Source organism: Pleurodeles waltl, chromosome 6 (genome assembly GCF_031143425.1).
Source record: "Pleurodeles waltl isolate 20211129_DDA chromosome 6, aPleWal1.hap1.20221129, whole genome shotgun sequence".
Classification (NCBI taxonomy): Eukaryota; Metazoa; Chordata; class Amphibia; order Caudata; family Salamandridae; genus Pleurodeles; species Pleurodeles waltl.
Window position 1 is genome coordinate 41480047 of NC_090445.1, and position 15824 is coordinate 41495870.

The 15824-nt window shown below is 45.7% G+C and overlaps 1 protein-coding gene across 1 annotated transcript in view; it reads right to left on the reverse strand.

Annotated features, from left to right (window-relative positions):
- Positions 1–517: 517 nt before the first annotated feature.
- The window catches only part of LOC138299135 (carnitine O-acetyltransferase-like), a 65349-nt gene continuing 50042 nt past the window's right edge, over positions 518–15824 (reverse strand). Inside the window, exons 10-14 of the mRNA XM_069237185.1 lie at positions 10478–10600; positions 8542–8677; positions 8353–8415; positions 6555–6692; positions 518–3782 (exon numbers count right to left, since the gene is read on the reverse strand). Of these exons, the coding sequence (XP_069093286.1) occupies positions 3558–3782; positions 6555–6692; positions 8353–8415; positions 8542–8677; positions 10478–10600 (685 nt within the window). The 3' untranslated portion in view covers positions 518–3557. The remainder of the gene's footprint in view (positions 3783–6554; positions 6693–8352; positions 8416–8541; positions 8678–10477; positions 10601–15824) is intronic.

Sequence of the window (15824 nt, forward strand, 5' to 3'; positions counted from 1 at the left end):
GGTGTTAATCCGTCCCAAAAGTGACGGTAAAGTGACGGATATACCACCAGCCGTATTACGAGTCCATTATATCCTATGGAACTCGTAATACGGCTGGTGGTATATCCGTCACTTTACCGTCACTTTTGGGACGGATTAACACCTCCTCCAAAGTTGTAATAACCCTCCAAATTCCAGAAGTGGAGTTAACTTGCAAAGTTGGAATTGGTTGGTAGCAGGTTAGGCCGCAGCCTCCCTTAACTTGTCCTAAAACTGACTGGGAGTATCAACAAATCATACCAAGAACTCAATTAGAATTATAGTCTTCATTTCCTGCAACTGAATCTCAATACACTGTTTGCAATCAAGAGTCATTGAGGTATGAGAGGACACTGAGAAAGTCAAACTAAGGAGCTTTTAGTCAGAAGAGGTTCTTGCAAGAAGGTCACATCTAAAATGGCGCCCTTTTTAGGAAATTAGCGGTCATCTTTCACTGTAAATAGAAAACACCATTTTGGAAAAATGGAGCAGAGTGAACTCCTTTTAAATATTAGAATTTTTATTAATATAGACATGCACAGAGGGGGGAATCACGTCTCTCAGGAAATTACCATCTTTGAAGAAAACACGTTATATGATAACAAGCGCTGGAATATCCGCGCAGTTCCCCCTGGCTTTGCATCATATGAACATGCAGAGATTGAAATTTCATAACTGCATGAGATGGTGTTCCGGTCCCTAAATGGTTGTTTGGTTCCAGATGTTTTCTTACATTCAGCACATCATGCTTGCCAGAGGATTGCCTCCTTTGGTTATACCTGAGTATCTGTTGTTTCTGCCCTTTCCTGAGTTTTACTCTTAAGGCAAGAGAGGGCAAAAGTAGCCACTTTAAGCAAATGCTTTGTTTTGTGTTCAATCTTGAACTGATTCTCTGGGTGTCAACTAACCTTTTCTGACTGTAGTCATCCTGACCCCAGAATCCCTGTGTTTAAGCCACACAGCCAGATAAATGTGTCCGTCTAGAGGTTCACATACAAAGCCATGGCAACCTTTGCAGAGCCACTGGTGTTATCATTGATGAAGAAGAGGGCAATAGTTGTCTCAGATACACCTCCCCACAAAAAAACAACAGGTAGAACAGGTTTTCAGGAGACTGCCTGGAGCTGGAGTACTTGAGGGTCTGCATGTCCACCCTGGACAATGTCAGCTTGTCCCCACTGTCAGACTCCAAACAGCGTGGGAGTATGAGACGGTAGGCACCCTCGCTTTGATGACAAAGGACACCCAAATTGTTACGTCCATTCTGAACTGTACAGTAAAAAGCTGGGGCACTACTAGATTTGCAGGGCTAAGTTCAATGGAAAACAAACAGGACATAATGGTAGTTGGACAAATCAACGGAGTCTGGCATCAATGACTGCCCACGTCATGCAGAACACGTTTATCTCAAATACGCCACTTTCCTTATTCTGCACCTGAGCTATTACACACTAACACGCGTTCAACCACTGCACCAGCCACCGGTTCACAACATGCAAGTTCAGGCCTGCAAGGTGGCAGCCCTAGGAGGCCACACTAGTCTAGGAGGCCACGCTGGTGGTACAGGTATGCTATACAGGTTACCAGCAGAACACATTATCATCTCCAAACCAGGCATTGTAACACGCTGAGCCACCATAAATGGGCAAATGTGTGTTACAGTTTACAAGCACGGATGAGAAAATCTGGGGGGAAAAAAAATAAAAAAATCAGACAGCCATTGAGAGTACCAAGAAAGAAGTTTAAGTAGTATGAAATAGTCTGGAAGAAGGAAAAGAAGAAGAGAACACCACACTAAGGATATTACCATCTTGTCTTTGTAATTAATTTATTTCTTCTTCACACAAAACCTGCAGTGCAGTCAATGCTTTAGAAAGCGTGCCACGATTGCAATACTCCAGCAGACCCTTTTTACTTCCATTAACCCTCTCCTCGTCAACAAGCATTACAGAGGCGCTGCACCTAAAACTTGAGCCGGTTCCCAATATTAGCCCACATCTCCTTTTCATGGAACAACCACACACCGAGTCCTTTCTGTACTTAGCTAGCATCATGTGCAAGCTCTACCACGTCACTTTGCCCTCTACTTGGAAAGGAACTAGTCTATCTCCATGTTACCCAAATCCACTGACTTTACCAGCAGAAAGCGAAACTGTTCAGTCCTAACCTACCTGGAAGATGCTCCAACAAGGTTGACACAGCCGCTGTCAAAGCCTTCACCTTTGTCTGTTAACCAGGTTCATACTGGTTAATTACTGAAGACTTGTTCTCATCATTTGGTGTCAAAGTCAAGACACGGTCACTATCTATATGTATCCGTGTGCCTCACATTTGCCTACTTTTGTACCCCCAGTGGGTTAATGTTGAGTTTTAACGATACACACCTTCTTGCAACAATGAAATGGAAAGACGTCCACCACTTCATGGGGGCAGAAGAAGTCATACAGCATTTTGCTCCTGTTTAGGGAACTCCCCTGGCACTGTCCCATAAGTGTGGAGTGAACTCCTAGTCCCCTACATCTGCAGTTCAGGGCTCCTATGTCTTCAGTCCCCTGCTTCCTCCCCTTACAACCACAGCAACAGCAATGACTGCCAAACCTCCCCAGACACCCAGAAGGCATCTCTGAAAGGATGAGAAAGCATGTGTTCTAGCCTGGTATATTGTGGAGGAGCAAACTCTGAAATACACAGGGACAGACAGAAATCACCTGCCCCTGAGGGAAGGAAGGGAATTTGCGAGTTAAGTAGTTAGCATTAAACCTCTGGTATGATTAGTAGGTTGTGAGGGGTTAAAAATCAGGCATTTTTGGCAATACTGAGATGCCAATAGCTTCCATAAGTTGTGAGATGGAACAAACAGAAGGTGAGGTTTAGCAAAGACTTGGCAATTGTGTGAGAAGCAGAGAGAGCCTTTTGAGAGAAAGAGGAGTACAACATGGGGAATAAAGTTCTAAGGCATGAGAAAAGAGGACAAGCGACCGTGATAGGCAGACCATAAGGGACAGGAGGTATCGGTCCGGATCAGTGAGTTTTAAGAGTTAGGATAGACATGTCGCTGTCCCCATGGACTACAGTGAGTAACCAGGGATGGAGGGTAACAATCCAGCCTGCTGTGAACAAGTTCTGATGCCGCAAGCAGAGCATTTGGATGTACATCCCCACCTCATTTTAATGTGAAAACAGGCTATCCATTCTCTTGCCAAGGACAGAAAGCTTACCAAGGAACAGGTAAGGCCATTTTTTTTTACATCTCTCCGATCCACTATCTCAGTTTGAGACCTAGCCTCTGCCAATGGTCTCTGTAGCGCTGCCTCTTCCAGGTTTCTTTGAGAGTAGAACAATAGTAGTCAGTCTCGATAGCGCGGAGGAGAGGGACCCAATGCAAGTTAGAAGGCTGTTGACAGCCTCTTGTGTCTGGGCCAAAGGAAGTGCTCTGATTTCAGGTCCAATGTTCTACGGAGGCCCCTGAAGGTTCGATGAATGGAGACAGCCTCCCAGCCATCACTGAAAGATGCGACACCCAGGTGGGTTTTCCTTGTTTAAAGAGAGGGTGCACTAGGACTATTTGAGGGCAGAAGAAGGTTCTTCATGTCATCAAGTGCCTTCTCCAAGCCCCGGGCCAGCTTCGCAGCATTGGTGTCATCGCAGCAGTTGAAGGCAGAGACAGAAAAGTTGACATGCTCCTGGAGGGGGTTGTAGCACACGGCGTAGCCGTCTGGCACCATCGGCCCATAACACATGACGCAGTCTGTCCTGGCAGCCACCTGGAGTGGGAAAAAGTTAAAGAACGTGAACACAGCTGCAAAAGCAAGAGACAAACAGAACAGGTATTTCTAGAAAATTGGCCATGAAAATATCACACCGCACACTGTGAGCAAGTGACGGAAATACATTATGTAAATCAACAGGCCTCTGAATGATTAAATGCTTAGTCAGTCATTCTGGCCTTGAATGTCTAGCCAACATTTTTTTCCTTCTGCTCTGGACTCTTTAAAGTCCTGGCTACCTTACAGACTAACTACGTCTCTCGGCGCACAACTATCAAGCACTATACAAATGATTGGTCAGTCAAAATACAAATAACCTGTCAGTTTCTGTGCACTTTTAGAGAGACTGAAGTGGGAAAAGGTAATGTTCCTTGCTCAGGTTCTGAAAGAGCATCAGAATCCAACTCTGAATCAAAAACACTAACCACTAGACTTAACACGTTAACCATGTGGCAACCTAGTTGTCATCTGTAAAGTTGCGGTCTAGTGTTCCTCTTCAGAGGTCATGTGCCTGTTAATTGACAGATTTATAGGCCCTGTTGTTGTATGGGCTCGGAGAGCCAGGGCACACTCACAACTACCAAAAGCACCCACCTCTGTGCCCATCGGTCCTAGAATGCTGCCAATTACCAGCCTCTCTACCAGATGGACCAACTGGTGACTCCCTTCCATCCTCCCCAGGTGATGAACTAGGTATTCAACTGATTGATTACCTATTTTCCGTACATTTTCCACTAGCTGCTCATCATTTTTCCTAGAAGGTCAAGCAGGCCTCTAGAAAGAAAATGTTATTTTAAAAGGTGACCTTGTTTGGGTCACCTAGATGCCTGCATGGAATCCTATGGATAAAATGATGGTTTTCAATTTGAAACAGCTCAACTCTAAACCTATACATCTAGTGAACTGTTTTAAAAAAAAAAAAAAAAAAAAAGAGCCTGTTCCTTTTTCTCGACCGAGTCTTTCATGCCCACTTTTAATTAACAGTTACAGGTTGGTTCAGTTCCACAACCAATGATCACCTGCACAAGAACAGGAATTGGAAGCAACTGAACTTGGCAGCTCTCACCACACGCCTCTCTCTCAGTTCACCCAGAAGGCCAGAATTGCTAGGAAAAATCCATAAACTCATGTCGATTTTGCTTGCCCAAATTCTGCAATTAGCAAGACAAAACAAATCAAGGGTCTCCACCATTTTCGATAATGAAAGCCAAGTCTTCTCAAAGGCTTCCCACAAATATATTAACATTACACTATGTGCACCCTAAGCAGGATTATCAGTAGTGACCACCCGAGCATTTAAGGCAAAGTTGCCAGCAGATATGACAGGGAAAAGCTTATTAATACTAAATGCCTATGAAATAACAGCCAAACCATCACAGGTCCTCTGAGGCAAACAACAATCACAGCAATAGGTCTCCTAAACTTACCATACAGCTATCAACTTTAAAAGTGTTCTGGAATTGCAACATTTTGTGTTCATCAACATATGGGTTTCCGAAAATACACATTTGTCTATCAAATACCACTTTCCATTTTGGACAAAAAAAAAATCTCAATTGTTGAGAAGCAAAATCTTTTTTTTAGTTTTCATGTTTAGGAAACATACAGTCCCCAAACATCAGCTTATCATTTTTACAGAGTACTCATATGTACAAATACCTTGTATGGACAGATTCTGTTTCAAATGCCCAGGTATTACAATCATAGGCAATAGATACTATCTATAACACCTGTTATATGTTAATGAGGCCCACTATTATACCATGGCCACCACCATGCCAAGGTTTGACACAATAATGGGAAATTAAGTAATGCTCTACACCCAGTACCCTTAAACTAAATGTTATAAACAATGTGAAGGCAATACAAAAGATCTAAATGAGCAGAATTCTTGATCACGTATAGATTTTCATTATTAGTTGCTGATTTTTTTAAAAGCCAGCCAACATGTGTTTCACCACATAACTGCCTTGCAGGCCAGGGGCTTTTTCAAGACTCGTAGATGTTGGTAGCTAAGTAATATGATGTGCTTGAAGAGTAGTACTTCAGGGAAATGCTGGCACTCTTCTTGGAGGGACCATTGTTCACACTCATGGTCTGAGTGACTGAGCCAGTTTTCTTGCGACTTAGCTAGATTGAGGATGGAGACAGATAGCAGACCCACAGGCAGTGAGCGTGTTTGTCGTCACGAGGTCCTGCCAGTGGTTTGGCTTGCTTTCATTCAGGGTCTTGAGAAGAGCAGTGCTGTCTTTCTAAATGAGGTTCTCTCTTGCTTAGACCAACAATAAGTGATGGTGGCGTTCGAAGCATCATGAAGGTGACTCAGTTGAGAAGTTGGAAGCCCAAAGAAACCGGTCTAGAGGTTACTATAGCAGCTAGCACCCATACAGTCTGAGGCAGGGATAAGAGAGAGAGATTAGTAGTGAAAGCAGCTGCCCTCACCTCGCCACTACTCAAAGCATGGGAATTACACGAGCCACCTACTCAAAGCAAGATAGAGTGTAGGTGTCCAGAAATAGATGCACTAAGTGTCCTCCAAAATGTCCAGTGTGAAGACCACAGTACATCGGCGGTAATCGTGACAACACTACTGTGAAGGGTAGGCATTTCAGCAGCAGGCTAAGGCCTTGGTGCACTCCCAGAACCTGCTCCTACTAATAAACATGAAGAGGCAGGAGTTCCCTGTTTCTGATAAGTGGCATCAATCACTGCTGCAGATGGAGGGGTACAATAGGACAAGAAGAGAGAAGACATCTTAGAAATTCATACCTGACCCGTTGAGACTATCCAGTGATTGGCCACTGCATAGGATGTGTCCATAAAGATCTCCGGCACCCGGGACCCCTCCTCAATGGCTTGCAGCTTCAGGCCCAGCAAGTGCCTATCAATGGCCTGGCCCTGAAGAGCCTAAAAAATTGTAGGGAGAAAGCATGAAAAGAGACTTCATAGAAAGACTTCGGTCCAATATTATAATGGATTTGATAACTTTATAGCACTTCCTACTGCTGATTTTTCTGCCTTGTACATAAAAGGTTTTACTAATATCCACCCCTGTAAGTGGAACCCTTCTTTGGCCTTATTAAGAGTTGCCTGGAGTAGTAACACTAGAGTGAAACCATTCTGGGCAATTACAAGCTTTCTGTGTCTCCAGGGCCGGATTATTGGGTCCTCAGAATCCAGATCCAATAAGTCTGGGCCCTGAGACACCTGGATCTGCGGGCAGCTGCTATGACTGGCTCCAGTCCTCCGTGAATGAGCAAAGAAACTACTGTATTAACGGGTCCACGTGTTATTCCCCATTCCGAGGGGGAGGGGGGCTTGTAATTTCCGTTATCTCGTGAGGCGATACTGGCTGGTATTATTACGTCTGGCCTGCTATCACCCCAGGAGATTACGGAAAACTCATGATGAGGGCACTAATGAAGTAAGGCTGAACTGACCCGGTAGGAATTCAAAGCTGGGATCTAAAAGTTTCAAACATATTTCATTAGGGAGCGGCAAGCTCCCCAGCTATCTGACAAAATAACCCACCCTAGCTGCGTGCAAATGTGAATCTTCAGCATTGGAAGGAAATTGCTCCATTACAGGCAGCCTAAATGACCTACTTAAAACACCAAAGCGAGCATGCTATGTAAGCCATCTTAGAGCAATCATCATCACAGATAACTTTGAAATGGGATGATTTACAATTTCTGAGGTCTATAAATCCATGCATGTTAGGTGCAAATGTGGATGCAGTTTGATTTCAGTCCTTGTCTAATGCTTTCAGTAAGGGTTACTTTCATCTGATCCCTCACTAGGAGCAGGCCCAAAAGGAAGTCACTTTGAAGAAAGCTGAACTGCATCTACCTTGTATCATTGTTCATCCAAACTCCTAGACTTATTTTTGTCTTTAGCCAACATCTTTGCAGGAAATATCTGGGTGAAGTCACATGTGAATATGTAATACTTGACAGAACAAATGACCAGGGTAAGATCCTGTGATGTAATAGACTCCATGGTGACACTTAAAGTTATTTATCAAGTTTAATCGAACGGACAGGTCAGCGTGACTTCCCTCCTTGCCAGTTCCTAACTGCTGTTCCTGAATCGCAAATCTCCGCTAACCTAACAACCCAACCATGACAACAGAATGTTCTACCCAGTGCTCGCTCTCGCGCCACATAGATTAATAGCAGATTACAGCATCCCGACACTCCCTTCCCTCGCAGCTAGAGATGCTCCCTCCACACATGGGCGGCAAGGCTGGGGGGATCCCCACAATGACCAAGGATCGAATAAGCATCGTTTCTTGAACTCGGCAGCCTTACTATAAGAGGACATAGGCTAAACTTAGGACAAACTTGCCTCATACCTCTGCAGAGATGACCTGCCATCCCATGGAGAAAGGTCTAGAAAGAGCTGGCTTAGTTGTGGGGCTAGGATCAAACTATCAGTGTTACAGGGATCTCCAAAAGCAAATCTGGGCTCCAAGAAGGGGGCAAGGCAAACTGGCATGTTTAAGGTCACACAGTCTATCTGTAGCAGAACTGGTTTCGTTTAAAAAAATAGATTAGGATGATTTTACCTGGTCCGTGTATGCACTGTGGGCGTGGACAGCTTTCCGCAACAAGGCCAGCTTCTCTTCTGCCTGAGAGACATAAGTGCAGGTTATCAGCACATACAATGTTGAGCATCACTTGGTCACAAGCAGGCACCAATTATTTAAAGTTGGTGCTTACCCTCTCATTCCAGCACACCCACAAAGATCAGGTACCTGTTTGCCAGGGTCGTCCATAGCCTGTACCATCTCTAGCGCCTCCTGACTCGCTGAACGTATGGTTTCTGTGCGCCCCAGGTGAAACATGCGTAGCGAGGCTGTCTCACAGGTAGCATTCAGGCAGCCGTACATCCTAGGGGTGAGGGAAAAAAAAAAAAGAGATATTTGTATCTGTGGTCTGATGTGTGGCGATCACTGCAACAGACAGGCCAACACATCTGAGGTGTAACTCTTCCAGGCCCACCGAAAACTCTTAGGGCCATATGTACAAACACTTTTTCCCATAGACACAGAATGGGTAAAAACCTTTGCTACATCTGGCCCTAAGTGTTGTGTTATTCGTGTGTCTACAAAGACTTTCGCCATGATCACCAGCCTTCGGTTGTCATACACTTCTTTATTATTGGAGCGCGCTCTAACTCAGGAGCCTATTAAATTGGACTTTCATTTGGGTTGCATCTCCACTAGTCCAAGACACTACTGCCCAAGTAATGGCAGGATGGAAACATCAACACTGGGCAATTGTAACTGCAATGACCAGGTGGAGGAGGCTGCTCTCCCTTTTATGAAGCATTAAACAACAAGTCTGAGACTTCTGACTGAAGACTTGGCCTGGAAACAGGCATGGTGGTTGGACACACAAGTAGTATCTACATTAAAAGGTGTAGGATGGATACAAGGCTCTCTTGGAATTGTATGACCTGGTTAACGAGAAAAACACCCAAGTAGGGTCTGCGATGCTGCAGTTCGTCAGGTACAAGCAGGGCCAGTTGTGGCGTATGCCATCAATTTCTTCAACTATCTCAACATCTGGCTAATCCCATGGCAACTTGTGCTTTTACAATTCTGCCAGCCTATTGCGTCTGAGATCTGACTACTTGCAGTGAAGGGGGATCTGCTTGGTACATTCAAGGAAGCTTGGACTCTCCTGTAGGACACCTTCCTAAAGAGGCTCTTGGGAACAGTTCCCTCCTTCACCCACTAGCTTTTTCCCAGAATTCTAATAATTCTTAATCATACTACACTGCAGCTTCTTGCACAGACTAACTCATTTGTCAATGTCTAGCCAGATGTAGGTTTCAATTTCAAGAGCTTTTTAACAAGTTAATCTGTAAACAAGATATTGAATCTGAATCTAAAAATTGCTTCTGTGCTTTAAGAAGGGGTATTGTTCAAGAGGGAGCCTCCTTTTACTCCTGCACCCTTATCCATTCCTCTTTCTATTGCACTTATCATCCCCTCCTGTTACCCCCCCACTAGTTTCTTTCTGACCTGCCTTCCCTCTGTAGCTCACCTCTTCCTTCTTTGGTCTCTATACCCCATACCTATCGTCTGTGCTCTACCTTCATCACAGATCCTGAAGCATGTCAATCTTCATTTTTGCACTAGTTACATTTTCTGTTCACAAGCCTTCTCTTCCCTTCTTGATAAAAGGGTGGTTTCTCTTGCCGTGCACTCCTCATCCCAGAATGCTTACATTTCCTAGTACATTTTTCTTCCCTACTCAATCCCATCAATTTTAGGCTCCAATGTCTCCTACCCTCCGTCCTTAAAACATCTTCTATCCACCCACTTGCCTGTGGGCGCACCCTCTTTCCCAGAACAGTTCCCCTTTGTGCCTGCTGCTTCCTGTTGCTTTCTTTGCAGTAAGTGATTTTGTTAAATTCCTCTTTATTTACTTGTTTAAAATATCTTGCAAGGAAATTACCATGGTTGTAAAACTCAAAGTAACCAAGACCAGAGGCCTACTCCTTCAACCATTACTCTTTTCCCACTGACCTTTCCCCTGGGTGAGAAAAGGGACTTCAAAGGATAGACTTTCCTTACTAAACCATAAACTGACTCCCTTTGTAAAAAGTGTTTTCCTTTCTTCCAGAAAACACCAGTTTAGTGCCCAGATTTTTCCTTTTCCACAGCTAAGCAGACATATTACCTGTAGTAAGCAAGTTGTAGGCTCATCTGGAGGAAGGAGTCTGTACTTAGTGCATTCTTCTTGACAAAATCCTTGCCAAAGCCACGGTAGGTGAAGCAGATGATGTCCAAGTCATTGATGAGTCTGGAAACCCAAAAATAGAAAGGGTACTTGATCTGTTGTCACAAAAGTTGACTGCATAGGAGTAAATTTCCATCCCACTTTCACAATAAAGGAATAGGTTACTTACCCTGTAAGCATCTGTTTGTGGCATGTAGTGCTGTAGATTCACATGCTCTTCATACTCCTGCCATCTAGAGTTGGGTCCGGAGTTGTGCAAGTTGTTTTTTCTTCGAAGAAGTCTTTCGAGTCATGCGGTTGGGTGACTCCTCCTCTCGATGATAAGGCGCATGGGCATTGACTACATTGTTAGATTATTTTCCAGCAGGTGGGTGCCAATGGAGTGTAAAGTATGTGTAAGTTATGCGATGGCCATGATACAGATACATGTAAGTATATAAGGAACTGTAAGGGCCACAGGTGTCCGGGGAGGAAGGAGGCCACATGTGAATCTACAGCACTACATACCACAAACAGATGCTTACAGGGTAAATAACATATTCCGTTCAACGGCATGTGTGGCTGCAGATACACATGCTCTGCATAGGCTGTAAAGCGGTCCCCGTTAGAAGCAGTGGCTAACCTGTGGGTGTTGCAGTGATTTGGAAAAGGGTACATTGCACTGCCTAGCCTACACTGGCTTGCTAGTGTGCTAAAACATCCACACAGTAATGTTTGGTAAATGTGTGTAGTGTGGACCATAGCTGCCTTACACATGTCAGCTATGAGGATGTTTCCTTAAATTCTATGGTTGCTCCCTTTTTGCGAGTGGAGTGTGCTCTGAGAGGAACAGGTAAAGGTCTTTTGGCCTTAAGGTAGCAAGTTTGAATACATTTTACTATCCATCTGGCTCTGTCCAATTTGGATACAAGCTTGCCTTTGTGTGTGGTGAAAAGGTGACAAAGTGTTCTGTAGACTTTCTGAAAGCTTTAGTTCTATCAATGTAGAACACAAGTGCTCTTTTTACATCTAATGTATGAAGGAAAAAAACTGCCATTTCAATGGACTGGTTGAGGTGAAATTGAGCCACTAACTTAGGGAGGAATTTAGGGTTGATGTGGAGAACCACCTTGGCTCTGTGTATTTGGAAGAAGGGTTCTTCTAAAGTTAAAGCTTGGAGCTCACACCTAAGTGACGTGACAGCGACAAAGCATGCTACCTTCAAAGAAAGAAATTGAAGGTGGCATGAGTGTAGAGGTTCAAATGGGGGACCTATGAGTCTGGTAAGAATGACATTAAGGTTCCAGGAAGGTGCTGGGGGAGCGCTTGGTGGAATTACTCATTTGAGTCCTCCCGTGAAGGCTTTGATATCTGTGATTTTGAACAGAGAAAGGTGCTGTCTATTTTGGAGGTAGGCGGCCACTACAGAGAGATGTATGGAAGTGTACGCTAAGTTTGCCTTTTGTAAGTGAAACAGATAGCAGACAGTCTCTTGCACCATTACTTTGAAAGGATCAATTTGTTTTGAGTGGCAGTGTAGGAAGCTGGCTCTGTATATACTATATCAAAATTAGATATAGTGTGCACAAAGTCAAGGGTTTCCCCAGAGGCTTAACAGAGGCTAAAGTAGATAATACTAATACTCTCTTTTGTGGTAGTGAGGTCGAGCAGTTAGGCTTATCAGAGGGTGGTGCAAAGCATTTGTTGGGCACACACAGGCAATAAATGGGCACACACAGGCAATAAATGAGGCACACACTCTAGGACTTAACTCCAGACCAATTGTTTTTATATAGAGAAATATGTTTTGTTAATTTATTTTTGGAACCACAAGATTCAGTTTGAAAGTAAATACTGTTGCAGGTAGGTATTCAACATAGATATTAATGCAACTTTGTTTCACTTTAGCATGTTAAACGTTTTTTAAGAAAACAGAGAATATCTATTTCAAAAGTGGACACAGTGCATTTTTCAGAAACAGTTCCAGGGGGAACAAAGGGAAGTACAGTTTTAGAAGTAAGTACCAGACTTACAGTTTCAACCGGGGGTTAGGACGTCCACAGGTTGTGGGTTCAAGATAACCCCAAACACCCACCACCAGGAGGTGCGGCCGTCCTTTAGGGTGGAGGGGCTACACCCCACCTTTTGCCCCTCATGAAGTGTGTCTGTCAGGCTGAACAAAGGTCAGCCTGACAGACACTTCATTTTCAGCTCAGACAGCAGGAGTGAGACATGCACGATTTGCGCAGACTCCTGGCTGCCTGAGCTGAACTTTGCTGGGCTGAGGAGGTCACAGCTCCTTTGGGGGTGACATCCTCGGCTCAGCAAAGGTGCCTCAAGGCCCTCCCCTGAGTGACGAGGAAAGTGTCACCCATTGACTTCGACCTGGGCACTACAGGTTTAAGCCCTGAAGCGCCCAGGGCGAGTGTCAATCAGTGACACTTCGTCACAGAGTGGGGTGGAGTCAGCAGTCTCACTGACCCCATCCCACTCTGTGACGAGGCTGGGGAAGGCAGCAGTCCCAACCCTCCTGGGACCTCGAGGCTGAAGGTAAGTGTGTGTGTGTGTTATGTTTTAAAATGAATGTTTGGTGCATGCATGCATGTTTAAATGTTATGAGTGTTGTTAATGGATGTACGTGTGTGTGTGTGTGTGTGTGTGTGTGTGTGTGTGTGTGTGTGTGTGAAAGAATAAGTGTGTGTGATCTTTTAAAAAGAATGTTTGGTGCGTGCATGTTTGAATGTTATGAGTGTTAATGGATGTGCGTGCGTGCGTGCGTGTGTGAAAGAATGCGTGTGTGAAAGAATGAGTGTGTGTGTGTGCGTGTGATGTTTTAAAATGACCACCAGTAACACGGGGCCAGCCGGATGCAGAGGTCAAAGGTGAGGCAAATTTGACATGGTCTCCTATGGAGACTGAGGGCATCCGGAATCAGGCTTGCTTGCACGTAAGTACCCGCGTCTTCGGAGGGCAGACCTGGGGGGTTAGAGGAGCACTGGGGGAGCCACAGGTCAGCACCAAACACACACCCTCAGTGGCACAGGGACGGCCGGGTGCAGGGTGCAAACACAGCATCGGGCTCCCAATGCTTTCCTATGAGGGGACCCTGGGGATCACTTAGCTGCTGCAGGCTGAGTCCAGGGGGTCGGTTCCAGAAAACCACAGGCTGGACAATTACGAGGGCTGCCTCCTGAACGTCGCTGCACCAGAGGTCAGGCTCCCCAAGGTCATGGGGCTGCGGGTATAGTGTACTTTTAGGCATCAGGTATCTTCGTCCGGTGCTGTCACAGTCAGGGGTGGACCTCTGGATTCACACTGCAGGCGTTGTTGTGAAGGACAGGAGAGGTCAATCCAGGGTGGGCACTTGCTCTGAATCACCTGGGGATCCTCTCTAGTTGGGTGGGCTACCAGGACACGGGCCGTGGGCGTTGGGTGCAGAGTAGTCAGGACTCGCGGATCAGGGGAGGTTCTGGAGTCCTAAGGTGTTTTTTCTTAGGCAGGACCGCTGTCCATAGGAGTTCTTGGTCCTCTGTGGTGCAGGAAGTCCTATGGAAGCTTGGCAGAGGTCCCTGGACCTGCAGGATGCGTTGCCTTCTTTTGCAGGGCTTTTGAAACAGGAGACAGGCCGGTAGGGCTGGGGTTAAGTCAGTTTTTGTCTTCCTTCTTCTCTGCTGAGATTTCAGCTTAGCAGGCCTTATTTCTTCTTATGACGTCGCTTGGAATCTCACAAGCTACGTTCAGGGGAGCCCTCAAATCATGGATTTAGGGGCGTTACAGGGGTCCGAGGGCAGTAGCCAATGGCTACTGTCCCTGAGAGTGACTACACCCTTCCGGCGTCCACTCCCTTTGGGGAGGGGGACACAGACCTAACCCTATTGGTCCCTGTCTTCCAAAACAAGATGGAGTATTTTTCAAGGAGGGGGTCACTTCAGCTCTGTACACCTAAGGAGTGATCCTAGCTGCAGCAGTCACTCCTCCTTGTTTTCCCTAACTTTCCCACCGAACTTACTGCCAAAAATGGGGCTTTGTCCGGGGGGCAGGCATCTCCACTAGCTGGAGTGCCCTGGGGCACTGTAACAAGAGGCCTGAGCCTTTGAAGCTAACCATCAGGTGTTACAGTTCCTGCAAGGGGGGAGGGGTGTGAAGCATCTCCACCTGGGACAGGCTTTGTTTCTGGCCACCGACAGCACAAAGGCTTTCACCCCATGTGGTCAGAAATTGTCTGAAAGTGGGAGGCTGGCACAGACTGGTCAGTCCTGCACTATCAGATTGGCTAACATACAGGGGGCATCTCTAAGATGCCCTCTGGGTGCATTTGTCAATAAATCCCACACTGGCATCAGTGTGGGTTTATTGTGCTGAGACGTTTGATACCAAACTTCCCAGTATTCAGTGGAGCCATTATGGAGCCATGGAGTTCGTAATAACAAACTACCAGACCATATTCTCAATATGGCTACACTGCACTTACAATGTCTAAGAATGGATATAGACACTGTAGGGGCATATTGCTCATGCAGCTATGCCCTCACCTGTGGTATAGTGAACCCTGCCTTAGGGCTATAAGGCCTGCAAAAGGGGTGACTTACCTATGCCACAGGCAGTGGTTTGGGGGCATGGCACCCTGAGAGGGGTGCCATATCGACTTTGCCTTTTTCTCCCCACCAGCACACACAAGCTACAAAGGCAGTGTACATGTGCCTGGTGAGGGGTCCCCCAGGGTGGCATAATACATGCTACAGCCCTTGGAGACCTTACCTGGCCACAGGGCCCTTGGTACCCTGGGTACCTTTTACAATGGACTTAACTGTGTCCCAGGGGTGTGCCAACTGTGTGAACAAAGGTACAGCTTTTGGGAAAGAACACTGGTGCTGGGGCCTAGTTAGCAGGACCCCAGCACACTCAGTCAAAGTTTGCATCAATATCAGGCAAAATGTGGGGAGGTAACCATACCAACAAGGGCACTTTCCTACAGACAGTAGCAAACAAAATATGCTGCATAAGAGGCTCTAGTGGTGGGTCTACTTGCATCCTTGAGAATGTTCATACATTCTGGTGCCAAGTTAAGGTAGCCAAACTCTATGACCTCAGGAGCCAAATTGCTAGGTTGAGAGTTTTGGGGTCTGGGTGCCTGATTTCCCCTTGATTCCTAGTGAGAAGGTATGGCCTGTTGAGGAGCTTCTTGTGTGGAACTACAGAGAGGTCTAGAAGTGTTGTGAACCAAGTCTGATATGCCAAAGTGGAAGCTACTAGGATTATTGTAAGAGAAGTTTACCTGAGCTTCCGAACCAGAAATGGAAGGAGCGGG